This window comes from Carassius gibelio, chromosome B22 (assembly GCF_023724105.1).
Source record: "Carassius gibelio isolate Cgi1373 ecotype wild population from Czech Republic chromosome B22, carGib1.2-hapl.c, whole genome shotgun sequence".
NCBI lineage: Eukaryota > Metazoa > Chordata > Actinopteri > Cypriniformes > Cyprinidae > Carassius > Carassius gibelio.
In genome coordinates this window covers 2,428,687-2,456,275 of record NC_068417.1, presented here as the reverse complement: position 1 = coordinate 2,456,275, position 27,589 = coordinate 2,428,687, and the positions used below count along the sequence as shown (strand labels likewise).

General features: G+C 38.7%; 2 protein-coding genes across 2 annotated transcripts in view; both read left to right on the top strand.

The window, feature by feature from the left end:
* The window catches only part of LOC127987559 (uncharacterized), a 1,718,354-nt gene that overhangs the window by 1,271,597 nt on the left and 419,168 nt on the right, over window positions 1-27,589 (top strand). The window lies entirely within an intron of this gene.
* Window positions 6,624-26,401, top strand: LOC127987595 (GTPase IMAP family member 9-like). The gene is made up of 3 exons (XM_052589968.1): window positions 6,624-6,873; window positions 24,760-24,795; window positions 24,933-26,401. The coding sequence occupies exons 1-3, from the start codon at window positions 6,840-6,842 to the stop codon at window positions 25,781-25,783; spliced, it is 921 nt and encodes a 306-aa protein (XP_052445928.1). The 5' UTR covers window positions 6,624-6,839; the 3' UTR covers window positions 25,784-26,401.

The window sequence follows — 27,589 nt, the reverse complement described above, 5'->3', positions numbered from 1 at the left end:
GATAAGTGTGAAAAAAATCATTGCATGCATGTATAACTTGGCTGCTTTCAATGATAAATATGGTCTAATCATGTAAAAACAATTCAGATTTGTTTTGATTGTTCTACATAGCTTCTTAACATGCATATCAAATTTCAAATGAGAGTCTAAAATAACACCTAAATATGTAAAATGATTAACCGTTTCAATTTCCTTTTGATTGATCTTAATTATAAAATCACTCATTTCCTTCTTTCTGATTGAAAAACACATTGAGACAGTTTTTGTACAATTCAGGGTCAAACAACTGTTCTGTAACCACTGTGTCACACCAATCATTTCATTTGTTAATATTTCTGCGGCTAAACTTGGAGTCTTTGCAGATACATAAATGACTGTATCATCTGCATATAACTGACATTTTGTTTGCTTACAACAGTTTGGAAAATCATTAACATATAAGGAAAACAACAATGGGCCCAAAATTGACCCTTGAGGGAGACCCATATTATTATTTCGTAAAGCTGATCTTGAATTATTAATTTTAACACACTGATCTCGGGATTCTAAATATGATCTAAACCAATTCATTGCTTGCTGAGTGAAGTTAAATAAATTTAATTTGTGTAGGAGAATTTCATGATTCACAGTATCAAATGCCTTTTTAAGATCTAAAAACACTGCACCTACTACATTACCTTTATCTAAGGATTCCTTAATAAATTCTGTGAGATAGCAGTTTGCCATTTCTGTTGAATACTTAGGCCTAAAACCAAACTGTTTAGAATAAAGTAAATCATGTTTTTCTAAATAATTGATAAGTTGTTCAGCTACCAATTTTTCCAGAATTTTTGAAACTGCAGGAAGAATAGAAATTGGTCTATAATTCTGAACCTCATCAGCTGATCCTGCTTTGAAAATTGGAGTTACAATACTAGTTTTCCAATTTGAAGGGAATTTATTTTCTCTAATTGATAAATTTATCAGATTTACCAAGGGCTTTATCAAACAAGCACTATATGTTTTTACAAATGCAGTATCCATTCCAAATATATCTTTAGCCCTTGAGTTATTCAGTTGATTAATAATTTGAAGTATCTTATGTTCATCAACCTCAGAAATATGAAAGGATGAGGGTGTGCCATTTATTACATTTTGAGGTAGTTGTATAGTTTTAAAACGCATAGCAAGCTCTTCCACAGACTGAGTAAAATATCTATTAAATTCATTGGCAATTTCAGTGCTATCAGTACTTAATCTACCATTTATGTTCAGCTCCACTAAAGGTTTTCTTTGTGTACCCTCTTTTTTAGAAAGTTTATTTATACACTTCCAAAGAGATGAGCTATTTCCTCCTGATTCTGTAACCAATTGCTCAAAATATGCAGTTTTTGCCTTCCTCATATCACTAATTACTTTATTTCTTAATGATTTAAAATGTATAATATCTGTCTGCGTTTTTGTAAGCAATGACTTTTTCAAAGCTATATCTCTCTTTTTCATTAGTTGATAGATATCTGAATTTAACCATGGTAGAGATAAATTTTGTCTACATTTTAGCGGTTGTGTGTATTTTTGAATAGTTTTTTCAATAGTTCTCATCACAGTTTCAGTGTTTTTGTCCAATTCACCAATTTGTAATACATCATCCCAATTTATGTTTTTCATATCATTTTCAAATTTTAACATTTTGCTCTGAGGAATACCTACTTTTCCTGGTTTAAATATTTGATGAAAATTATTCTGCAAACGTTTCTTTGTTAATTTCCTAACAACCAGGATCATGTTATGGTCAGACAAACCTGTCAAAAGATTATATGTTTTTATTACCCGTTCAGGTTTATTTGTAAATACCAAATCAATGAGAGTTTTACTTGTTTTTGTTATTCTTGTTGGTCCTTTTATTAACTGGTTAAATTTGTGTTTTGCTATAATTGATTTCAGTTTTTGCTTGCTATGTTTGTCTGACCAATTTATGTTAAAATCTCCAAATATAACAGTTTCAAAACGCCCATTTAAAAACTTCAACATTTCCTCTAAATTATTATAAAAAGACATGCCATATGAAGGTGGATTATACAAGATCACAAGATTAAAATTCATTTTTGGGGACAATATAACATTTAACGCCAAACATTCTAATCCAGTAATATCTAGTTGTACCTCAGCACATTTAAAAATATCCTTAATATAAATCATTACTCCCCCTCCTCTTCGTGATGGTCTATCCTTTCTATAACAACTATAACCAGGAATATCAATCATGCATGATGGTATACTGGTAGACAACCAAGTTTCACTTAACGCTAAGAAGTCCAGGTTTGAGTTCATAAGCAGGTGTTCAATTTGGTCCCTCTTTGATATAATACTTCGGATATTCAGGTGCCCCCCTAAAATACCCTTTGGTTTGAGTTTTGAATCCCAGATCACTCTGGCATGATTCACAGTCTGAAATAATTTAAACTGTTTCTGTTTCTGTGCAGCATGGTTGATGGCTCCTTTTGTCTTTAAGTTTTCATGAAGTACTTGTAGTTCGTCTGTTTGTTTTGCTCCAGACAACATATCATTTTGTCTATGGAAAAGAGATTGTTTAGACTCACCAAAGTTCTCTGAATCAGGGACAGGTTTACTACAGAGCTCTGATGTTTCAAACATGTATGCATCCTGCAAGATATCCAAAGGTAGTTTGGCCAAACACCCAACATCTCCCAGCTTGTGCCCTGAAGGTCCACTGATCTCTTCCCCACAGTTCACTCTCCAATTTGAATTACACTCAATCGATCCACTTACTGGTTCAGTTATATGTTGATTTGTTGAGGGTTCATCTGTATATCGCCGCTGAGCAAGAGAAGAATCAGTAGAACCTTTGCATTATACCATTTACTTCTCTTGACATAGCGATGACTTTCTTTTCCTTTGCGATGATGATGGTTACTTTGCCAGCAAATAGAGTAAATAATGTGGTATCCCTGGGTGAAGAAATTCAGTCTTGGTGTATCAACCATGGGCATGAGTTTGGAAGATGTAATCTGTGTTTCATTTCCAGCAGCACTGATAGCAAAACCACATGGACTTATCAGGAACCACAAACAAAGCATCCACATGCAACAAGACTCATTAACCCTCTTTCCAGCGTTTCCAGCGTTTAAAATCCATCCTTGGCCGAAGATTTCTTTAGTGTTGATGAGGAATTGTAAAAAAAGGTTAAACAACGGAGCAAGTGTGGAGCCCAACAAACCACACCTGCACCCGGCGGCCATTTTGATTTACTTTACATGTTTCATTTATTAGGAAGAGTCACAGTCAACTCATTTAAGCCGCGTTTCCACCGCAGGAACTTTACCCAGGAACTAGGGACTTTGGCCTGGTACTTGGTGTGTTTCCACCGCAGGAACCAGGAACTAAATAAAGTTCCGGGTAAAAAAATGCCCCTCAGAAAGTCCCTGCTGGCGAGGTGGTACTTTTTCAAAGTTCCGGAACTTTCGGGGGCGGGACTTTGGCGCTAAACATTCTGATTGGTTGAGTTCACGCAGCATTGGTTGAGTTCAACCACCATTTATTCGAATCAACATTTTCAAAATATTACTCTTATTGTGTCATGAAATGTAATTTTAAAAGTATTTCAGGCGAGAATGTAGTTGTTTAAAACTCAAATCTGTGGTTTATTTATAAAGACAGTGCCTATTTAAAAATGTGTTTCGCCGATCTCAGAGACGGTAAGCTCCACTCGATCAGCGGGAGCTCAGTCCTCATGTATCCGCAGAGAGCAGCCTAATCTCGGATAGATCTTCTGATATGTGCCGCTGGCTCTGATGTCTCTTCAGTGGTTAAACATAAAATATAATTCAGCTGCGGGGTAAATCTAACAGGTTTTCTTTGGTCTGTATTCAATTTATCTATATGTTAAAATGAAAATAAAAAAGGCAAGTCTAATATTTCGTTTCATTGCAATGGCTGTACATAACATTACAAATATCCCTGTACTAAGTACATTTCTGCAGCTGTTATTATGTTTAAATGAAAACGAAAGGAGGCAGTGGTATTTTATATCCTATTTAGTTTTATTGTAAATATACTGAGGGGGAAATAACAGTAGCCAAAGCGATCTGAGTTCACGCAGCATTGGTTGAGTTCAACCACCATTTATTCGGATCAACATTTTCAAAATATTACTGTTATTGTGTCATGAAATGTAATTTTAAAAGTATTTCAGGCGAGAATGTAGTTGTTTAAAACTCAAATCTATGGTTTATTTATAAAGACAGCGCCTATTTAAAAATGTATTTCGCCGATCTCGTAGACGGTGAGCTCCACTCGATCAGCGGAAGCTCAGTCCTCATGTATCCGCAGAGAGCAGCCTAATCTCGGACAGATCTTCTGAAATGTGCCGCTGGCTCTGATGTCTCTTTAGTGGTTAAACATAACATAATTCAGCTGCGGGGTAAATCTAACAGGTTTTCTTTGGTCTGTATTCAATTTATCTATATGTTAAAATGAAAATAAAATATTATAATATAATATTATAAATATAATATTTCGTTTCATTGTAATGGCTGCATATAAACATATCCCTGAACTAAGTACATTTCTGCAGCTGTTATTATGCTTAAATGAAAACCAAAGGAGGCAGTGGTATTTTATATCCTATTTCGTTTTATTGTAAATATACAGAGAGGAAAATTACAGGATTCGCGTCGTCGCTGACATCACACTCCCCAGTTGAATGCACGAAGTCAGAACTAACTACCGATGATGCACGTCCAAAATCAGCGTACCTTTTTTTTTTTTTTAAATCAGCGGTACTTTGTATTGAGAAACGCGCAGACCTACGTCACCAGTCTATTTGCCTAATCTACCCGGTACTTTACACCGCGGTGGAAACGCAGAAAGCAACAGGTCTGGGGGGGAAAAAAGTTCCTGGGAAAAACAGTTCCTGGTACAAATGTTCCGGGTAATTTCGGTGGAAACGCGGCATTACAGACATCCCAAGTCTCCCGAAAGTTCCGGGAGTCTCCCGCATATTGAAAGCGGCTCCCTGAGACCCGCAAATGAGTTAAAATCTCCCGGAATCTAGACCGAGCGAGCAAAAGCGCGCATGCGAAACAGATACTGTGTTTCAAACCGTGTAGCGCGCGCACGACAGAGAGGGAGAGGGAGAGCGAGAGAACTTGCATATGTGTGCTGATGTGCGTGTGTGCGAAGCGCATGTCAGACAGAGAGCATCCTGATTGGCCTGTTTCTGAAAATCAACCAATCAATTGTCAGTGTGGGCGGGCTTTTATCTCTTCTCCCGAGCAAAATTAATGAGTTATGTCTATCTAGAAACAGGAGCTCCATGGCAGAGGGAGAGTGCCACAAAAAAAAAAAAAAAAAAAAAGTATAAGACACATTTTACCGGAGACTACACGAAAGTGTACCCCTGTCTTATAGGTGTCAAACATAATGACAGTCTTGCTCAAGCATTGCCCATGGCGGGTTATATGATTGCAAAAGGCATGTTGAGGTGAGTTGACAAGTTTCATTTCATCTGCATATTATTCAGGCTAGTTGCCAAGGCTACCTGAAAACAACAACTCCTTAGACCTGTTTAAAGTTGCAATGGAAAATAAATAAAAGCAGTTTACATAAATTGTATAAGCAGATTATATAAATAGTAAAAGTAATCTACATATTTAAACAAAATTAACTAATAATTATATAGGCCTATAGCTTATAGAAATAATATTTTATGCTTTTATAACTTTTAGGGACCACAACATGCCATGGAGGCTAAGCGCAGGGAAGGCTGCTCAAATATATGTCAGTTCTCCCATTCAGATAGGCAAAGTCTCACTGAGAAGGTGCTAGAGCTGAGATGTATTTCCTTCCTTTTTTTGGGGGGTGGGGGGTCTTCGGGATACCTCCCTGAAATGACTTTTTGCAGGTTGGGATGTCTGCATTTACATTATACATGATATATCTCAACAGTTTGCCTATCAAATAATAAATATAAATAAATATAACTTTCTTTGGTTTTGTGCTGCTTATTATTCCTTATGCTGGCATCTGGTTAATATTAAGCTCTGGCAAGTCTTCAGAATCATTTAAAACCTTAATTTATCATGTTATTTATTTTATTTGAAACAATTTTTCACTCTGAAATTGCTACTTGAGTGAAAGTAGGCTACATGTATATGTAGTTTCTTGTAGTAATATTGGTAGCTATTGTTTACCATGGCAAAAGTTCATTTTTACAGCGTATAATCAATCACTAAAAACTATGAATAATAATAAGAATAATAATTTATTTTAAATGACAGTAAAACGTTTACAAATTACGTTATATTATCAGTAACAATAATATTGAAAGTTTGTGGCAGATCATACATATCACAGCAGGAAACAGACAGAAACGAATCATTGTTTTTATTCGTTTGAATGGACTTTGTGAAAGGCTTTAACCCTAACTCCACTTGACGTAATTTATTCTAATTCCCTCTCACACACGACACTTATTCGTTATTTATTCGTGAAGAAATGATGGTAGCCTATCATGTGACACTTCTTCCGGTGATCACATTTGATCTCAAATTCTGAATCGGAATCCGTGAGAAGGGATACGAAAGGCACTACTGCGCATGCGCACATCAAGGCAGAGTTTTTTTTGTTTTATCACATTGTAGGCTACAACAATAATTACTATAGCCAGACTAGCTGCATCATTGTAAAGGGTATGTTTATGGTTGAGGTAGGTGTAGACGTTAATAAAACACAATCTAATAGGTAGAAAATTTAATTGTATTGTTCGTTTCCGCTTCTGCCACGAACCCAGTCTTTTGAGGACGTCTCCTTTTCTGCGAGCTGCGCAGTTGTTTTGCATCATGGCGTCCACAAGCTCTAAAAAAGAGGGAAAAGGTACGTTTTTGTCTTTATTTTAAGATAATTTTGGTTATAATAGTTATACTAGCAAATATTTGTGTAATCTCTTGAGGGCACGCAAGTGCAAGTGTTTTAACACAGAATCTCCGTGATGTTTTACTTTCGATTTGACGCGCACGCGTTATGTGAAGTGTGTAGGCTACTTCTGAAAACGGGCTTAATAGTCATTAAAGACGTGTGGACTGATTTATTTTTATATCGTCGGTCATTAAACCAGTTGCGTAATATGGTATTGAAATAATACTAGTTTCAGAGCCTGACAGTCACGGAGTACATTCCCAGCCGGCATTTCAACGTTGATTCAACGTTGAAACAACGTCAGGTACCATGGTTGAATCAACGTTGAATTACCTTTCGATTTTGCAAATTGGATCAACATTGAAATCGCAACGCTGTTTCACCGTTTTACCTGCATTACGGGTGAATTACGGTCGTTCTGGGATGAAAGCTGAATGAGGTGTTGATTTTGAAAAGTTAATAACCTTGCACCGTGTATAAATACACCTAGATCCTAGTGGGCATTTAGATCAACAAGGTACATGCAAGGCTAAAAATCTAATGACTGGCAGCAATGGCTTTACAAACAACTTCAATAAACTACCACATGCTCAAAATTGTCAAACAGCAGTTTTATTTTTGGAAACATACTGAATAAAACAGATGAAAATAATCCCACACTTTATTATGCAGAGTATGCATGGAGGTAATGCTAAAAACATGTAGTAGAACAATCCAAATCCAATAATATTTAAAGGTTTTTGTAAAATAATTTGGCATATAAATGCATATTTTTTGCAGCACTTGCAAGAGAAACCCTTGTACATTGATGACTGAAACCAGTGGATCTTTTATTTTGGTGGAAAACTACAGTTTCTGTCAAAAACATGTTTTAGTAATGTGTCTCATGACAAGAGATGTGTACATTTGTGCCGTGAAAATGTGTTGAACAGTTCAAACAGGTCCGCTGTAAGGGGAGGGAAGATAAGGACAATTCCAAGGGCCCAGCGTGGGAGGGGGCACACCGAGTGGGGGGGGTTCTAATGGGAACCCCCCCGGACTGTGTCTTCTTTACCGTGGGGAATGCAGAATGAGATTTCTACCGCAGGGCACTCTAAAATGTTAGAACCAGCAGCCTTAGTGTATACAGTGTGGTTGTGCTTCGGGTGATCCTTGAAAGTGTCCCAGCGCTCGGTCCTTTCTGACGCCGTCCCCTCCACTCTCTCCCACTTGTGCACTTTCTGTACCGTCCTGTAGAAACATTTACATTTAATCATTTAACAGACGCTTTTATCCAAAGCGACTTACAAATGAGAAGAACAGAAGCAGTCAGGTGTACAAGCGAACAACAACAGTATACAAGTGCCATGACAAGTCTCAGTTAGTCTAGTACAGAACGCATAGCCAGGTTTGAAGATGAGTCTTTAGATGTTTCTTGAAAATGAGTAAAGAGATTGGGAGGTGATTCCACCAGCTGGACACAGTCCAGGAAAAGGTCCTTGAGAGTGATTTTGAACCTCTTTGGGATGGCACCACAAGGCGTCGTTCACTTGCAGAGGGCAAACTTCTGGAGGGAACATAAGATTTGACCAGTGAGTTTAGGTATGTCCACAATGTTTGACAATAACTTTGATATTGTGAAATATATTTAACTGAAAACTGAATGCAAAATAAATCACACAATATTTTCACTTTACAGTTCAGTAACAGTGAGGTTGGAAACAAAGTGGACAACACTATTCATTAAACACTTATTTAATGTATTCAGATGAAAATGTACAATATTAACAAATTATTCACAAGCAGTGTTTTCAGAGCCCCCAGTTAGACTGTTTTAATCAAAACACTAGCAATACAGTGTAGTAAAATAAGTAAAATCAAATTCAGTACAATTTTATTAAACTAAGTACAATCAAAACCTATCACTGAATCTCTAGCAGAAGTGACAGTGCAATGTAGCAGATGAACAATTTCTTACCAATGTTTCAAGAATAAACTGGATCCTCGATGACTCTACAAGGGGAAAGAAGAAATGGTTTACTGAAAAGTTCTTAAAAAGCAGGATTTCATATTATACCATTTCTTTAAACCATTGGTTCTCAAACTTTTTATATAAACTACCACTTGGTAGTTTATATACCTCGGATCAGTGTTCATCTTCAGTTCTGTCTTCTCAGCAGTTCAGTCAGTGTACTGTTTGAGTAAATTAATTACTCCGGGATATTGGTTTGTTTGAACTCAGAGGGAGTGTCAGACACATTAAACAAGTTAACATCTTAAGTCATTTGTGGATTAATGCGTATTGGATACGAGAACTGTTTAAAATGATTCAGTTTGATTTGGTGAACTGGTTCAAGAAGATCCGGTTACATCGAATGATTCGTTCATGAACCGGATATCACAAACTGCTTTGTTTTGAACTCTCTCACACAGACACGGAAGAGAAGACAATGCTGAATAAAGTTTTATTTTTTGCTATTTTTGGACCAAAATGTATTTTCGATGCTTGAGAATATTCTAACTGACCCTCTGATGTCACATGGACTACTTTGATGATGTTTTTCTTACCTTTCTGGACATGGACAGTAGACCGTACACACAGCTTCAATGGAGGGACTGAGAGCTCTCGGACTAAATCTAAAATATCTTAAACTGTGTTCAGAAGATAAACGGAGGTTTTATTTATTTTTATTTTTTGGGGGGAGTACTCATGACTTTACTCAAGTACATTTGAGAGGCAAATATTGTACTCTTTACTCCGCTACATTTCTATCCATCAATCGAATCTTTTTTTTTCCTTGTCTCAAGAAATATCCGCGTCCACACGAAACCACAAAACGATGTAGTATACATGCCAGACCAGCATGTGGCGCTGTAATTCTGCACAGAGATACACTTAAAACGGAGAAAAAGACATGGACTATGCTCATTGCTAGTGATGGGAAGTTCGGATCATTTTACCGAATCTGACTTTTGAGTCTCGTTCAGCAAAATGAATGAATCTTTTTTCGAGTCATTTCGTTCATTTTAGCAAACGTGTTACTTCCCCAGCACATCTAGTACTTATGCAAATATTGATCACACTACAAACAATAAAAAAACTAAAATGCTATAAAGATACAGAAAAGATTAATAAATTTTTTACCTGGGTCTTCAGTCTGTGATTAGCTCACCTCTTGTTTGACAAGTCTTCGGGTTCAAGTCATTCCTTAATCACGTGACAGCCCCATACACTACCAATGCAGTCCGAGCTGGAAAGAGAATTGATTAGTTCATCTTATGAGTCTTCGGGTCGAGTTGTTCCTTAATCACGTGACAGCCCAATACGCTATTTCTGACATTTCTGTCACTGTGTTTTTGTTACTGTTTCTTCAGGATCTGTGTTGTGTTATTATTTTATAAATAAATAAAGCCCTATTATAAATAAAATATTGACGAATTTGCCTTTTTGACTGTCTATCAGTAAATAAACACTAGGCTATATAATAATATAATCCAAGGCTACAAAACAAAGTATTTATAGCCTAGTTTATTCTTTTTTTTTTTTTTAGGTTAGTTTTTATTTATTTAACAATTATAATTATTAATTTTTTTAAACATATTTTTATTGAATTTTACAGCACATTTACCAAACACATATAACAAAACATACATTTCAATTCAAACATACCTTATTCAAAACCCTCCCCCTCCACTATAACCCTGGAAGTCTTTTATAAACATATACATATATATACAGTATATATATATACATACACATACATACATACACACACACATATATATATATATATATATATATATATATATATATATATATATATATATATATATATATATATATATACACATACACACATACATACATAACAACAACAAAAAAATAATATATATATATATATATATATATATATATATATATATATATATATATATATATATATTGTATACACTCCTAAACATATACTTCACACATCTATAGCCTCTTCAAGATCACCTCTTTTAACAAATTCCAATAATATCTCCCAAATATCCTAAATTCAGAAGACTTCCCCTTTATTACATATATAAGCTTTTCAAGGGCCAAACTGGCTATTAAGTTTTTTAGCCAAAGCCCAAGGGATGGATGGCCAACACTCTTCCAACAAAGGGCAATCGAACGCCTTGCCTGTAGCAAGCACAGATCCACCAGTTTTTTCTTTCTTTGCCGCGCCGAGAGCAACTATCCTCATACATACCCAATACACATATTAAAGGGCTTAAAGAAATAGGAGAGGAGGTAAATTGAGATATATACTGAATTACCTTACTCCAAAACATTTGCATCTCCTCACATTCCCACGCACAATGAAAAAATGTACCCTGAAACTTATTACACTTAAAACATAAGTCAGGAATACTAGGTTTAAATCTATTTAGTCTCACAGGAGTGATATAAGTTCTCATTATCCAATTATATTGTAAGAGTCTCAATCGAGTGTTTATAGTTTGGGTTTGCGCTTTCAAACATATTGTACCCCACTCATCCAATGAAATGTCTTTATTTAAATCTTGCATCCATGCTTGCCTTTTGTTTTCAGCACCTTCTTTATAATTCTGTGCCAGTATATTGTATATTATATATATTGTGTATTGCTTTTTTTTTTTTTTTTTATAACTGGGTAATTCGCCCTTTACTGAAACAGTCATGTCATGTGTAGAAAGAGTTTCCAATGAGGATAATGAAGGGAGTTGTACTGAATTTTTCAATTTCGAAAAAATGAAACTTCTAAGCTGCAAGTATTTAAAAAAATGTTTGCGAGGTATATCAAACTTCGACACCAGATTGTCAAATGACATTAATATATTATCTTCATATAAATCCATCAATCTAACAATAGTTTGTTCATTTTCAATCCAATTTTGAGATTGCTGGTATAATAATTGCTTTTCCTAGGCAAACTTGACATTTTGGTCTAATATATTTACAAGAAGATTGCTCAAAAAGTACATAATGACATAAGTTAAAAGCAAATAATATTCTGAATCCTAAACAAGTAACACTACAGTTCTGTAGTCTAATCTGAAGGGTGAACTCAAAAGACATAAATCATACAACAAGGTCATTTTTGAAGATTAGAAAAAAAATCTCTTCTTTATCAAAGTGATTTCGCCATCATATGGACAAAATTTAAAGCATAACCAATAATTATAATAAATAATAACAATAAGTATTATGCACCCATTTATAAGGAAGGTTGTAAATTAACTAATTACTCTAGCCAATGTTGTCACGTCACATGACAAAAGAACGAACAACCCAAAGACCCGAAAGATGAACTAATCAATTCTCTTTCCGGCTCAATAATGCATTGGTTTAACGTATTGGGCTGTCAAGTGATTAAGGAACGACTCGACCCAAAAGACTCATGAGATGAACTAATCAATTCTCTTTTCAGCTCAGACTACATAGGTTTGGTGTATGGGTCTGTCACGTGATTAAGGAACGAGTCAAAAACCCGATAGACCCGAACTATGAACTAATTAATTCTCTTTCCGGCTCAGACTGCATGGTTTAGTGTATGGGTCTGTCATGTGATTAAGGAACGACTCGACCCAAAAGACTCATGAGATGAACTAATCAATTCTCTTTCTGGCTCAGATTGAATTGGGTAAGCGTATGGGGCTGTCACGTGTTTAAGGAACGAGTCAAAAACCCGATAGACCTGAACTATGAACTAATCAATTCTCTTTCCAGCTCAAGACTGCATTGACTGACACAGGTGAATTACTACTGGCAGAACAGAACCCATAGAATAATGCGCATGCGCGACTGAACGAATCATCCTCCGAGATGACTCGTTCTTCCCAGTAAATAGTTAATAAAAAGACAATCGTTCAGTGTTTGTTCATGTTTTTGATGCTGTTACGTGACGTACAGGTGTCTGACTAGAGGCGAGACATGGGCTGATGACGTCATCGTTTCAGAAATTATACGGATTTGCGGTCCAGACGTAAACGCAAAAGCGGCGCTTTCAAATTTATCCACTCTGGGACTCAGTTTATTGGTTTCACTTTTCCAAAAAGATGGATCCGTGTGTCGAAACGACTATCCGATAAAAAATGTGGGCATATTCACAGAAACGCGTCTCCGTGTGGATGGAAACAAAGGAAAAAAAGAAAAATCTCGAAAACCCTCAATTTGTTGTTTCCCTCTCAAACGTGATTGGATTGTGCAGGAGCTACTGATTGGGACAGCCTATCAGCAATCACCTTCAGCTTTCCGCCAAAGACTTCATGACATTTAAATGAACTGAAGTACAGTATACACACACGCGCGCGCACACACACTAGGGGTGGCACGGTTCAACTTTTTCACAGTTCGGTTTGTTTCACGGTTTTAGAGTCACGGTTTTCGGTACAGTTCGGTATGTGCTATGTTTATGTAAAAACTATACATTCTAATTAAAAAAAGAAGAAGTATATTCTATCCAACTACAAGCAACAGCACAAATAAATACAATAGAGTAAAGATACAAACAATAAACAGTGATTAGGCAGGTTGCATATTTATATGCAAGGTTGCATTTATATGATGCAACAGCATTGCATATTGGACTATATAAATTAAAAATAATTCTTTATTAAAGTTACAAAAGCTTTTTGATCAAGAGCAGTGAGTGATTTCTTGGTTGTTGGTGTTCGATTAATACACTGATACAGCAGGCCTACGTTCAGCTGACTATGTCTGCTGTAGGATACTTACCAAAATGGGCATTTTGACCTAATGTGTGAATTTGTCCATTTAAACACAATACTTCAGAGAAGGCCTATATTTGCGCGCGTTCTGAGGTGCGGGTTTGCGCTCTCCAGATGAGCGCATGCACAAATCTTCTCACTGCGCACGCAAGCTCGCGTTCATTGGCTCTTAAATGTTTAAACTGACAAAGCTTAAATGAGTTTAGTTTAAATACATATTAACGTGTGCTGTTCAGGTCTCATCTGTGAGCACCTGGGTGATGACGGAATAAATGACTGCTCTCATATTCCAACATAAGGCATTTACATTGAACAAAAGTGTATGGTCTGTCCAGGTTTTTTTTTTTTTTTTCTTATCACTATTGTTGTAATGTCTGGGAATCCAGAATGCACATCCATCAACAGAAACATATATTAGTTGAACCCAGTTTGTTTTACTTGCTACCATATTACAGATGCTTTGTCAGATTTCAGTTGCACCGCGGTCTCAGCGCGTGCTGAACCATGTGGGGTGAACTGAACAGTTAAAGTTTTTTCAGCAAACCGTGCCACCCCTATCACACACACACACACACAGTTGTCACACATAAATTGTGTGTGTGAGAATGGTGTTATTCAGCTGAAACTATTTTCTCCTGCCTTTGCCTGTATGTCAATGTGAGAGAAAGGGACTGTCACTCAAATGAGCTGAATTTTATTTTTCTTTCTTTGTACGCTGACCTAAACACAGCTGATTGGCTGATTTTCTTTAATCATTATTATTTTCTCTTCTATGTTGCGTGTATAACACGATCAAGTTCAGAGGTGTGTCAGAACATTGCTATATTGCCTTCTTTGCTGGTTTAGGCTTATTGATTTGATTGATGAGAAAACAGAGAAACTCACATGTACACACAATTGTTAGCTGAATTTTCTTTTCTGATATTACACATTAATGTAAGCTGAGCATTTGCTTTGATGTTCTTGAGTATGCGGTGTGTTTAACACAGTCAGGTTTAAATGTGGGTACAAAAAATTGGACGATTATGGCCTATAATCAAAACCTCGATTAATTGAACATTTTACCTCAATTACGATTAATGAACTATTATTTTGTTTCGGTTTTGGTTTGGTTTTTTGCCCTCATAGTTCACTGACAAGGTTTTTACTGTAAATATGATTGACTATCAGCAGTTATTTTATCTATGTTCGTAACATTTCTTACTAGGGTTGGGTATCGTTTGAATTTTATCGATTCCAATTCTTATCGATTCCTAGTTTCGATTCCAATAACATAAAAAAATCCAATATTTAAAAGAAAATTAACAAAGCATTCTGTTGCAGCTGAATAACATGAGCAAAAATCAGCAGCCTACAAAACACTACAAGAGGAATTTTGCCTGTGATTAAAAAAAATACCATAGCAAAAACAACTAGATTAATATAAATTTCAAATATTAAAGTGTTGAAGACGCTTTAATATTTGACACTAAATAGACACTAAAAAGTAATAAGATAGGTCAGTAATAAGAAAGGAACAAACAAATCAATTAGCAATATCATAAATAAATACAACTAAACTAAATTTCAGGTACAGAAACTGTAATTAAAATTTAAAAACACTTCTTTTTCTTTTTAGAAATAAAAGAAAGATTAATCAAGTAAAGTTATTAAATATATTCAGTCAAGATCAGTGAATGATTTTCTTTTGTTCATTGATTAACATTAATGACAGGCAGCGCCTCTATTAGGCTGTTGTCTCTTTAAGCAAAAATACTGCACGTGTGTTTTCTTTCTCATCTGTTTATGTTCACGTAAGACAAAAACGGTTGTTTATGATGATATACTGATGTAGTTTTCTGTATCATAGTTTTGACTCAGAACAACCTTTTCTAAAGTTAAAATACACAGAAGAGTTCGAGAACGGACACAAACCGGGAACTCGCAGCGCGACCGCCGACCCCTGCTCTCTATGCACGCGCTTGTGCTTCATGTGCGCTGCACACAAACATGCTATAATAAGTTTTGAAATTCTAAGCTACTTTAGTGATAAATCACAGGACAGCACTGACAACTAGTTTCTGTGTTCCTCTGTGCCGAGCGCCAACCTCCCGCTCTCCCTCGTGAGGCCAATAAGGAAGTGACTAAAACTGCAATTCTTCGACTGGCCGCTTGAGGCAGGCTGCAAAAGTGAGTCAGTCCCATAGACTCCCCATGTTAAAATGCCCAATTTTACAGCAGGAAAAAACATGTTTACAGCCTGGTTCAAAAAATGATTTTGGTCTAAATAGCTAATTTTGCCCTTCATGACAACTGTGAGGGGGGTGAATTTTTTTATAACTCATCCGTTTAAATTATATTAAGATTTAAAGTTCTGCATAATTAAGGGCGTAGCCACTTGAGTGACAGGTGGACTACCGCTGCTGACACTGCCGTCGTGCTAGGTGGGTGTGGCTTCAGCAACTAGCTCCCACCTTTTTGCCCTTTTTTGATTGTCCGGGAGAGTCGCTCGATGACGCGCTGCCAAGATGGCGACGGCCCGCTCTACACACTTTAGGCTTCAAAAACACAGTTCAGGAGTCTACGGATGATGTCACGGACACTACATCCATGTTTTTATACAGTCTATGCTCTGTGCGTGCAATCTTCACAGCTACTGTTTATATGAGTGTTCATGCACCAGGATGGTGGCGATGGTTGAAGTATCCAGAAGGCGGAGGTGAGTTGGCAGCAGGAGAGGGTGACACAGGAACTGCGGGGAAGCGAACCGAAGGTAAGTGGTGTTGATTGGTGGTGGGTTGCGTAGAGTGGACGGGGTTCCGGGGACACGGACATCCAACGCAGAAACGCACAAGAAAGCAAAGCATAGGTCACAAAAATGACACAACGCTCTCACAAACACAAGACGCTAGACAAGCCAATATATAGGGATGAGTAATGAGTGACAGCTGTTGCTGATGACAATTAGCGGAGACACCCACAAACTAATCAATGCTGACGCGTAACACACAGACTTCACCCACAAAGTGCAGAACCCTGAGATCATGGTTTACCAAATGTGACAGTACCCCCCCCCCCCTCTAAGAACTCCTCCTGGAGTTCCCAGAAGGGCCTACCTGCTGATTGTAATCATCAATAAGGGAGTGATCCAGTATGTCCCTAGCAGGTACCCAACTCCTCTCCTCCGGACCGTAACCTTCCCAGTCCACCAAGTACTGGAATCCTCATCCTCTCTGTCTCAAGTCCAGAATACGATACACCGAATAAGTCGGTTCCCCATCTACCAGACGCGGTGGTGGGGGAACCGGGATAGGCAGATTAATACGTGAATAAAACATGGGTTTAATTTTGGACACATGGAAGGCAGGATGTATTCTCCTTTACGCTGGAGCTTTTAGGCGGACTGTCACCGGACTTATGATCCTGGTGACAGTAAACGGGCCAATACATTTGGGGGCTACTAATTTATTAGAAACGGAATGGAGAGGAATATTTTTAGTAGAAAGCCACACCTTTTGACCCACGACGTAAACGGGAGGCTTTGTCCGGTGGCGATCAGCTTTGGCCTTAGTGCGCTCCATCATCCGGAGTAGAGTCTCGCGGGCTCTGGTCCAGGTGCGGTGGCACCTCTGGACAAATGCGTGAGTGGAGGGAACCGCGACTTCAGATTCCAGACTAGGAAAAACTGGAAACTGAAACGGAGAAAGGCCGGTGGCTGACACTGGTAACGAATTGTGAGCGTACTCCACCATAGAGAGTTGTTGGCTCCAGGAAGAAGGATTCTTGGAGACTAAACATCGCAACGTTCTCTCTAAATCTTGGTTGGCTCGCTCAGACTGCCCGTTACTCTGGGGATGATAACCCGAAGACAGGCTAACCGTCGCTCCTAACAATTTACAAAATTCCTTCCAAAATTTGGATATGAATTGGAATCCCCTGTCAGAAACCACGTCTACCGGGAGGCCATGTAACCGAAAGACGTGATCTAGGACATTGACCGCTGTCTCCTTGGCTGTAAGTAATTTGGGCAAGGGAATGAAATGTGCCACCTTCGAGAACCTGTCCACTACGGTCAATACGACCGTCATGCCATTGGAGGGCGGTAACAAAATCTAGTGCGATGTGGGACCAGGGTCTCGAAGGGACAGACAGCGGTTGAAGAAGCCCATCAGGAGGCCGGTTAGACGACTTACCACTGGCGCAAACTGAGCTAGCCAAAACAAAATCGTGGATGTCACGAGCCATAAGTGGCCACCAGAATCGTTGTTTAACTAAACCCTTGGTTCGGCTTATCCCTGGATGACAAGCAACATTAGAGCAGTGACCCCACTGAATAACTTCGGACTGTAACTCCTCCGGCACAAATAAACGATTCGGTGGGCAACCGGGCGGAGGCGTTACCCCTTCTAAGGCCGTCTTGACCTTTGATTCGACCTCCCATAAGAGTGCTGAGATGACTATTTTCTCAGGTAAAAAACACTTGGGAGTCACCGGGCGGGTGGAAGGATCAAAAAGACGTGACAAAGAATCGGGTTTGACATTTTTGGAACCCGGGCGGTACGATCATTTTGATCGAGTAAAATCAAAATGACCGAAAAAAAAGTTCCCACTGAGCCTGCCTGGAATTGAGTCTTTTGGCAGTTCTAATGTACTCTAAATTCTTGTGATTGGTCCAAACAATGAAAGGTACCCCTGACCCTTCCAACCAGTGACGCCACCCCTCTAAAGCTCAGTGTTAATTTTGACACAAAATTTTAATTTAGTTTTAGTCTTAGTCTTTTGACTATAATTCTTTTTAGTTTTAGTCAAGTTTTAGTCATCTGATTTGTTTTAATTTTAGTCTTATTTTAGTCGACTAAAATTGCTTGGTATTTTAGTCGATTAAAATTGCTTGGTATTTTAGTCGACTAAAATAAGACTAAAATCAATAACAGATTTACTAGACAATTTTTTACAGCTGGTATAGGAAACAAACTTAACCAAAATATATAAAACACAAATTCAACTTTATTTCAACACAACTGTGTCTTTATTTCGATTCAAAAGCTTTTATGCAGCAACAAACACTGTCATGATAATGTAAACAATAACTAGCTGCCAATTGACCATCAATAAAAGAAAAATAAAGTTAGGTCCAGGACCTTAAAGCTTACAGCTGAGCTGAACAATAAGTGCATACATTTAAAATAAATATTTAATAAGTTGGGTGGATAAAAAAAGTAACAAGATTTTATAAGGTATTCATTTGTCTTGCAATATTGTATGTTTTAAATACTACAATATTGCTAGATTAGTATGTATAATGATAGGATGTGAACATTCACGTTTCACATGACTAATATAGAAATATTTGTGATATTGTCAACAAGTAGAACATTATAAAATATACTAAACATTAGTATTAATCAAATTTATGTATCATAATAATACGTATTAGTATTGTGCTCTCATCTAACTTGAAGAAGGGGCTATATTACAGTACTTTTCAGTTCGTAATATTTAATACTACAACATCTACGCACTGCAGTCTTCCAATTTTGCTTAGCTCAATAAACAAAAGAACATCGTTGTGAAATTACATTTGAGAAAATATCCAGGTGGCTCGTCTGTAAATGTCTTTTCAAATTGGTTGTGTTCTTGCAACGAATGATCGTTCCGCGTGCTTTGTTTTGTTTTGTTCGTCGTCAAACGTGAAGTGAGCTGTGGACATTTTGTCGCTCTTTTAGACATCACCTCTTCGAATGCCGACTTCCCGGGAGCTCATTTAAAAACTGAAAACCTTCGCTTCACGTCTCAATAAGTCAGGCTCGGATTGGTTCTCTTCTCTCATGCAGTCTCGCCTGTTGCGTTTTGCCGGTTCTTTTGTTAATTCCTCGCATCTCTCCCGTCTGCTGATTTGATTTTCGTCACAGTCTATTTTCGTCTCGTCCTTTATTCGTTGACGATAATGTCAATCAATTTAGTCATAGTTTTAGTCTCCATCAGTGCCTTCTTTTTTAGTTTTCGTTTTGTTTTCGTCCGCAAAAATATATTCGTGACGAAAATAATGACGAAAATATTTAGTCAACGAAATTAACACTGCTAAAGCTAATTTGACAGCCAACAATTCTCTGTTACAAATGTCATAATTGCGTTCAGCAGGAGATAAAAAGTTTGAGAAAAACGTGCAGGGATACATCTTATCGTCTGAACTGCTCCTACCCCCACCTCTGATGCGTCGACCTCCACCACGAACTGCCGTGTGGGATCAGGGGCTATGAGGATGGGAGCCGAAACGAAGCGGCTCTTGAGGTTGGTAAATGCAGTCTCTGCTGCTTCCGACTACCTGAACGGAGTACTGGGGAAGGTCAAGGCCGTCAGAGGTGAGACTAGTTGGCTGAAATTATGAATAAAACGTTGATAAAAATTGGCGAACCCCAGAAACCGCTGTAGGGCCTTACGGGAATCTGGAGATGGCCAATCTATCACAGCCTTAACCTTGTCAGGATCCATACGTATTCCCTCGGATGAGACGATATACCCTAGGAAGGGAACAGACTGTGAATGGAATATGCATTTCTCCGCCTTGACAAAAAGCCCATTCTCAAGTAATCTCTGGAGCACTCATCTGACATGTTGCACATGTTCCTGGAGAGATCCTGAAAAAATCAGTATGTCATCCAGGTAAACATATATAAACTGATCTACCATATCTCTCAACACATCATTAACGGGTGCTTGAAAAACCCCTGGCGAGTTAGAGAGCCCGAACAGCATCACCAAATATTCAAAGTGCCCTCTAGGGGTGTTAAAGGCAGTTTTCCATTCATCCCCCTTTCTGATGCGGACCAAATGATAAGTGTTACGTAAATCCAATTTTGTGAATACGGATGCTCCCTGTAAGCTCTCGAAAGCTGAAGACATCAAAGGCAATGGATAGGTGTTCTTTATCGTGAATACAAGGTCACAGAGAACCATCCTTCTTACCCACAAAAAAGAATCCCGCCCCCGCTGGAGAAGAGGAAGGGCGGATGAACCTCGATGCCAAGGAATCAGAAATGTATTTCTCCATGGCCTCCCTCTCCGGAATAGAAAGAGAGTAAAGCTTGCCTTTAGGCGGAGACTTACCTGGAACTAAATCTATAGCACAGTTAAGGGACGATGCGGAGGAAGCGAAGTGTCTCAGTAGTCAAATTTGTGTCTCAGTAGTGTCTTGTATCATTGTCTCCATTAAATTGTGTTAACTTCGTACTTGCTTCCTGCCACTCCTTCACCCAGTCGTTACAGAACGCTCTCACCACAACATGGAAGCAGCGAGCACCACTTCACTTTCTGAATTCATTCATCACAGCATCAACCGTGTTGATCAGCAGCAGGAGAGCATCGTGAACACCGGACGCGCGATCCAAGCGCTGGTGACACAGGTGTCCGAGCTCACTCAGCAGATCCATCAACTCACCTCTCCTACTGCGCCCACCGCACCGCCCGTACAGGATACATCCCACCTTCCATGTGTCCAAAATTAAACCCGTGTTTTATTCACGTATTAATCCCTACCCCGGTACCCCCGCCGCCGCGTCTTGTAGATGGGTAACCGACCTATTCGATTAATCGTATTCTGGACTCGAGACGGAGGGACGAGGATTCCAGTACTTGGTGGACTGGGAAGGTTACGGTCTGGAGAAGAGGAGTTGGGTACCTGCTAGGGACATACTGGATCACTCCCTTATTGATGATTACAATCAGCAGGTAGGCCCTTCTGGGAACTCCAGGAGGCGTTCTTAGAGGGGGGGGGGGGTACTGTCACGGTTGGTAAACCGTGATCTCTGGGTTTTGCACTTTGTGGGTGAAGACTGTGTGTTACGCGTCAGCACTGATTAGTTCGTGGGCATCTCCATTAATTGTCATCAGCAACAGCTGTCACTCATTACTCATCCCTATATATTGGTTTGGCTAGTGTCTTGTGTTTGCAAGAGCGTTGTTTCATGTTTGTAACACGTGCCTTGCTTTCTTGTGTGTTTCTGCGTTGGAAGTCCGTGTCTTCCCCGGAACCCCGTCAACTCTACGCAACCACCATCAAGCAACACCACTTACCTTTCGGCTCGCTTCCCCGCAGTTCCTGGTCACCCCCTTTTGCTGCCAACTCACCTCCGCCTTCCGGATTCATCATTCCTCACCACCATCTTGGACTGTGCATTCCTCCCAGCGTTATTTGTGTCTCAGTTTTGTATTGTGTCATTATTCTAATTAAATATTATTAACCTCGCACTTGCTTCCTGTGCAGCATGAAACAGCACATAATCCCATTCCTTGTATTCAAATTTCTATTGATTGGAAGATTTAAATGACATAACATTTTTTGTTGTTCATAGAAATTATTTGGAAAACTGTTGTTGTTAAAACTAAAATGCAAAGAAAACACAAATCTTAATCACTTTTATTTAGATTTGGAAAGCATAAAAACAAGACATCCAGTTAATATGTTTCTTTGTGTGTTTCATAGCTTAAGTATTTCAACGTATTATTATATTAAGTTACTAAACCTGAGTAATCTAATGAAAGACATTACTGATTACTTTTTAAAGCATGTATTTTGTATTATGTAGTGAAAAACATTTTACAAAGTAACTTTCATAGCCCTGCTTATTGTGATATGGCCGGCAGCCCACTGAAGCTAAGCAGGGCTGAGCCTGGTCAGTACCTGGATGGGAGACCTCCTGGGAAAACTAGGTTGCTGCTGGAAGAGGTGCTAGTGAGGCCAGCAGGGGGTGCTCACCCTGTGGTCTGTTTGGGTCCTAGCGACCCAGTGTAGTGATGGGGACACTATACTGTCAACAAGCACCGTCCTTCGGATGAGACGCTAAACCGATGTCCTGACTGCCAGGATGTCTTTCTACAAGAGTAGAGGTGTGACCTCAGCATCCTGGCCAGATTCACCCATTGGCATCTGACCATCATGGCCTCCTAACAATCCCCATATCTGCTGATTGTCTTCATCAGTCTGTCTCCTCTCCACCAGTAAGATGGTGTGTGGTGGGCGTTCTGGAGCAATATGACTGCCGTCGCATCATCCAGGTGGATGCTGCACACTGGTGGTGGATGAGGAAATACCACCTGACTATGTAAAGTGCTTTGAGCGCCTAGAAAAGCGCTATATAAATGTAAGGAATTATATGTTAAAGGGTTAGTTCACCCCGATAGCAAATTTATGCAATTAATAACTTTACCCTCATGTTGTTTCAAACCCGTAAAACCTCTGTTTATCTTTGGAACACAGTTTAAGATATTTTAGATTTAGTCCGAGAGCTCTCAGTCCCTCCATTGAAGCTGTGTGTACGGTATACTGTCCATGCCCAGAAAAGTAAGAAAAACATGATCAAAGTAGTCCATGTGACATCAGAGGGTCAGTTAGAATTTTTTGAAGCATCGAAAATACATTTTGGTCCAAAAATAGCAAAAACAACGACTTTATTCAGCATTGTCTTCTCTTCCGTGTCTGTTGTGAGAGAGAGTTCAAAACAATGCAGCTGGATATCCGGTTCGCGAACGAATCATTCAGTTCACCAAATCGAACTGAATCATTTTAAACGGTTCTCGTCTCCAATACGCATTAATCCACAAATGACTTAAGCTGTTAACTTTTTTAATGTGGCTGACACTCCCTCTGAGTTAAAACAAACCAATATCCCGGAGTAATGCATGCACTCAAACAGTACACTGACTGAACTGCTGTGAAGAGAGAACTGAAGATGAACACCGAGCTGAGCCAGATAACGAACAATAGACTGACTCGTTTACGAGTGAAGAACCGGTTGCATCGGTGTTCGGATCACCAGTAGTTCTTTCGGATAGTTCGATTCAGTAAACCGGTTGAAGAAAACAGTTCACTGGTTCTTTTGCGCTCGACGTAATGTCGTCATTTGCAATGATTGCCCTTGATTCAAGCCTTTGGTTTACCCGCGCTCATAACACTAGCACAGAATCAGTTCAGAATCAATCACAAAAAGAATCAGTTCAGTTCAGACACCCTGTGTGTCGGTCTGCTTCACGCTGAATCACACATGCGCAGTATCATCAGCTCCTCGGTTCACGAATCGGACACGTCTGACAGAAACGGTTTTCTTGACTCGTGAATGAGTCAATGTTTTGTTCGTTATCTGGCTCAGCTCGGTGTTCATCTTCAGTTCTCTCTTCACAGCAGTTCAGTCAGTGTACTGTTTGAGTATGTGAATTACTCCGGGATATTGGTTTGTTTGAACTCAAAGGGAGTGTCAGCCACATTAAAAAAGTACACACAGCTTCAATGTAGGGACTGAGAGCTCTCGGACTAAATCTAAAATATCTTAAACTGTGTTCTGAAGATAAACGGAGGTTTTACGGGTTTGAAACAACATGTGGGTAAGTTATTAATGAAATAAATTTGCTATCTGGGTGAACTAACCCTTTAAGACTGGCTGAATTATTAAGTTAAGATGCTGGTTTAGTTAACCTTATAGCTGCCATTTTGGAAAAGAAAAATTAGCTAAATTACCAATTCAGGCTAGTGTTTGGCTAACTAATTTGCATGGTTTTTTATGTTGCTAAATCAACAAAATGCATCATAAATATTTTTTGACGTGGTTGAATTTGCTTTGATGTAACCTCCATATGACTTACATATGTTATACTGATATGCCAAAAACTGTTTTTAGAGTAAATGGGTTTCTTCCACTCCTCCCGTGTGTTTCTCCTTTTCACAGTCTGGCAGAAATGATGGTCACATGACAGTTGAAGTGTACAGAAATATAAAATGGTAAAAGGGTTTCTAGTAATCTGAGCTATGAAATAGTGAGAGTATATTTTGTCTGCATAACAATAATCTAATCTCAAGTTCCTCAACCTGGCAACGTGTGAAACACTATGATGGCATGATGTTTCACTAATAACTCCCACAGGCATAACACATGAAATGGTTCAGAAATGTACTGCAGAGCAAGTACTGAATGTTGTCAGATGTTAATGTCACCATTGAGCTCAATCTAATGTCTGATATAAAAATAAAAACTAGATTGCAGTTTGACGAGATCTGATATTGCTCTGCCACACTACTACCAAAAAAAAAAAAAAAAAATCTAGAATTAACCAAACGTCTACTTAATTAATATTATTATTTTTATTTATTTTTTGTAGGTAGAAGAGGAAGCTTTGAATTAAATACTCCAAATTGTAAGTATACACGTACAAATGTTAACACTATTTGCATTTACTTTATTTTAATGTACTTTACAGTCAATCAATCAGCTTGTAAGCTGCAATCTGTTTTATTTGAATGCTTATGACCGTATCCTCTCACTGTTTTTCAGTTTCACAGAGAAGGCTGGTGTTGGTGGGAATGACTGGAGCAGGTAAAAGCTCCTCTGGAAACACCATTCTGGGCAGAAGTGCCTTCACAGCTGCAAGAAGTTTTTCATCTGTAACCAAAAAGTGTGGCAAAGTGACTGAAAATGTGGCAGGGAGAGAAATCACTCTGGTAGATACACCAGGCATGTTTGACACCGATATTTCAGATGAAGAGGTTCTGACACAGAAGATCAGTAAGTGTATAAATATGACGGCACCTGGACCTCATGCCATCCTCCTGGTCATTCAGCTCAGCTCATTTACTGAAGAGGAGAAAGTCTCAGTGGAGAAGGTCAGAGCCATATTCGGAGAAGAATCAGATAAACACACAATCGTCCTCTTCACTCACGGTGATAAACTGGACTGCTCTATTGAGGAACACATCAGTGAAGCCAGCAAGGACCTGAAAGAAATCCTGAGACGCTGTGGGGAGAGATATCACGTCTTCAACAATAAACACATGGAGGATCGTAATCAGGTTGTGGAGCTGCTGGAGAAGGTAGACGCCATGGTCGCAGCTAATGGAGGTGAATATTACACCAGTGAATCTTACCAGGATGTGGAGCGCATGCTGAAAACTAAGGAAGATGAACTGAGACGAGAATATGAGAACAAATTACAAGAGAAAGAAAAAGAGCTGAAGGCCACGTTTGCTGAAGAGAAGCAGAAGCTGGAGGAAAGACTGAACGAGTACAAGCGTTATTACGAGGCACAGCTTCGAGAGTTCAGATTGAAGGAGGAGCAGATTTATACTAATGAGAATAAACTAATGAAGATCATTACCAAGTTGAAAAGCCTCAAAGTCAAATTTTAAGCAAACCCTGGGTAAAATATGATCAGGTTTAAAAGGCTTAGGCAGAGTGAACAAGATATGATGTTCTCGTTAACAAGGTTCGGGAGGAGCGCGTCAGATACTTAGCCTATTCGACACAGGTGGACCACAATCTAGTAATCAATCCCACAGTATAAATATCGCTGACTTACCTCTATCCATCAACGGTCAATCAGCATCCCTCCTCCACCCCATCTCCTCACTTCGAGTTCACTTTATAATTAGACGGGGAAGTGGGGGTACTCTAGGTTCGGGCCATTCCCGAGCCCGGAGCCCTTACCCGGACAGCACGTCAAATATGCATTCCATACCTCAGCTAATTATATGTAAGCGTGAACTCGTGAAACATTAACCTTTGTAAATAAACATTTGTTAACTATTATTATGAAATTGAGATACATGATGACTTAGAGCAGCAGGAATCATTTTATGTTTGATTACCTTATATTCTAACCGATAATATTCCACAGCTGAACCATATTTCAATGTTGTCATTTGGAGTGACATAAGATATCAAGTGTGAAATAAAACCCGTTTCATCTGGTTTTTGTTTTCATAATAAAGAACTTGAAACTATTAAAACACATCTGAGCAATTATTTCCAGAAGCAGAATGCCAACAGATATTGCAGGCCTATGCTTTATCTGCTACTGGGCAGGCTTTATCTTTAAAGGTCCCCTTCTTCGTGATTCCATGTTTTAAACTTTAGTTAGTGTGTAATGATGTTGTTAGAGTATAAATAATATCTGTAAAATTCTAAAGCTCAAAGTTCAATGCCAAGCGAGATATTTGATTTAACAGAATTCGCCTACAAAAAAACCACCCGTTTGGACTACAGCCCTCTAGTTCCTGTAGTAATGACATCACTAAAACATTTTTTTTGACTAACCACCGCCCACATGAATACACAAACAGGGGGCGTGGCCTTGTTGCGCTCCGACGGAGAAGAAGGAAGAGCTGTTTGTTTTTGTCGCCATGTCGTTGAAACGCTGTTTTTTTCATCTCTGAGTCCAATCATCTTTGTTTGGGCTTCCCAGGAACTCTGTACTTTGACATTAATGGTTACAATTTATGTTTAACTCGGTTCCCGAAAATTATAATCCACATGTAAAACTATGTGCAGCTCATTTTTTGCTGAGGACAACTTTCTCAATCTCAATCAGTTTAATGCTGGATTTGCACAAAGATTATTCTTGAAAGATGGAGCAGTTCCCTCTTTGTCTGGAGAAGGCGTTGTTTATGGACCACAACTGGTAAGTGTATTTTATTATTTAAGTTGGTGCGTTTTACTGTTTCTGTAACTTATTACACAAACGGCAACGCTGTTTAGCTTTGTTAACTAGATGTTAGGTCTTTGCAAAAAAACAAATGCGGTTTTCATGCGCATCTCGTCAGTAAAAACGCTCCTGTGATTATAAATACATCTCCAGCGTGCGTTCTAGCCCAAATCACGTTACCAGGAGGTCAGCCTGCTATAAGCTGCTGTCGAATCACAGCACAGGTACCGCTGGCCCAATCAGAACTCGTTACGTATTTCTGAAGGAGAGGCTTCATAGACCAAGGAAGTCATCAGCCTGTTTTTTGTGACAGTGAAAACAGCAGTATACATGTAACGGGATAAATATTATGGGGGCGTGACCAAGATGGCTGCCTGAACGGTCGCATTTCTGAGTGCTTGCACCAAGTTGTCCTATAAATATTGCTTATAAGCAGTAATTAGATGTTCTAGTTTTTCAACAGCCTGTTGCATATTGGCCGATTCTTTTTGCTTCACCATGGTTCGTAAAA

Bases quoted from the DNA above. Each gene is read 5' to 3' on its own strand.
- LOC127987595 (XM_052589968.1), top strand. From the start codon at position 6,840: ATGGCGTCCACAAGCTCTAAAAAAGAGGGAAAAG. The intron at 6,874-24,759 runs GTACGTTTTTGT...TATTTTTTGTAG, and splicing joins CTCTAAAAAAGAGGGAAAAG to GTAGAAGAGGAAGCTTTGAA. The intron at 24,796-24,932 runs GTAAGTATACAC...ACTGTTTTTCAG, and splicing joins TGAATTAAATACTCCAAATT to TTTCACAGAGAAGGCTGGTG.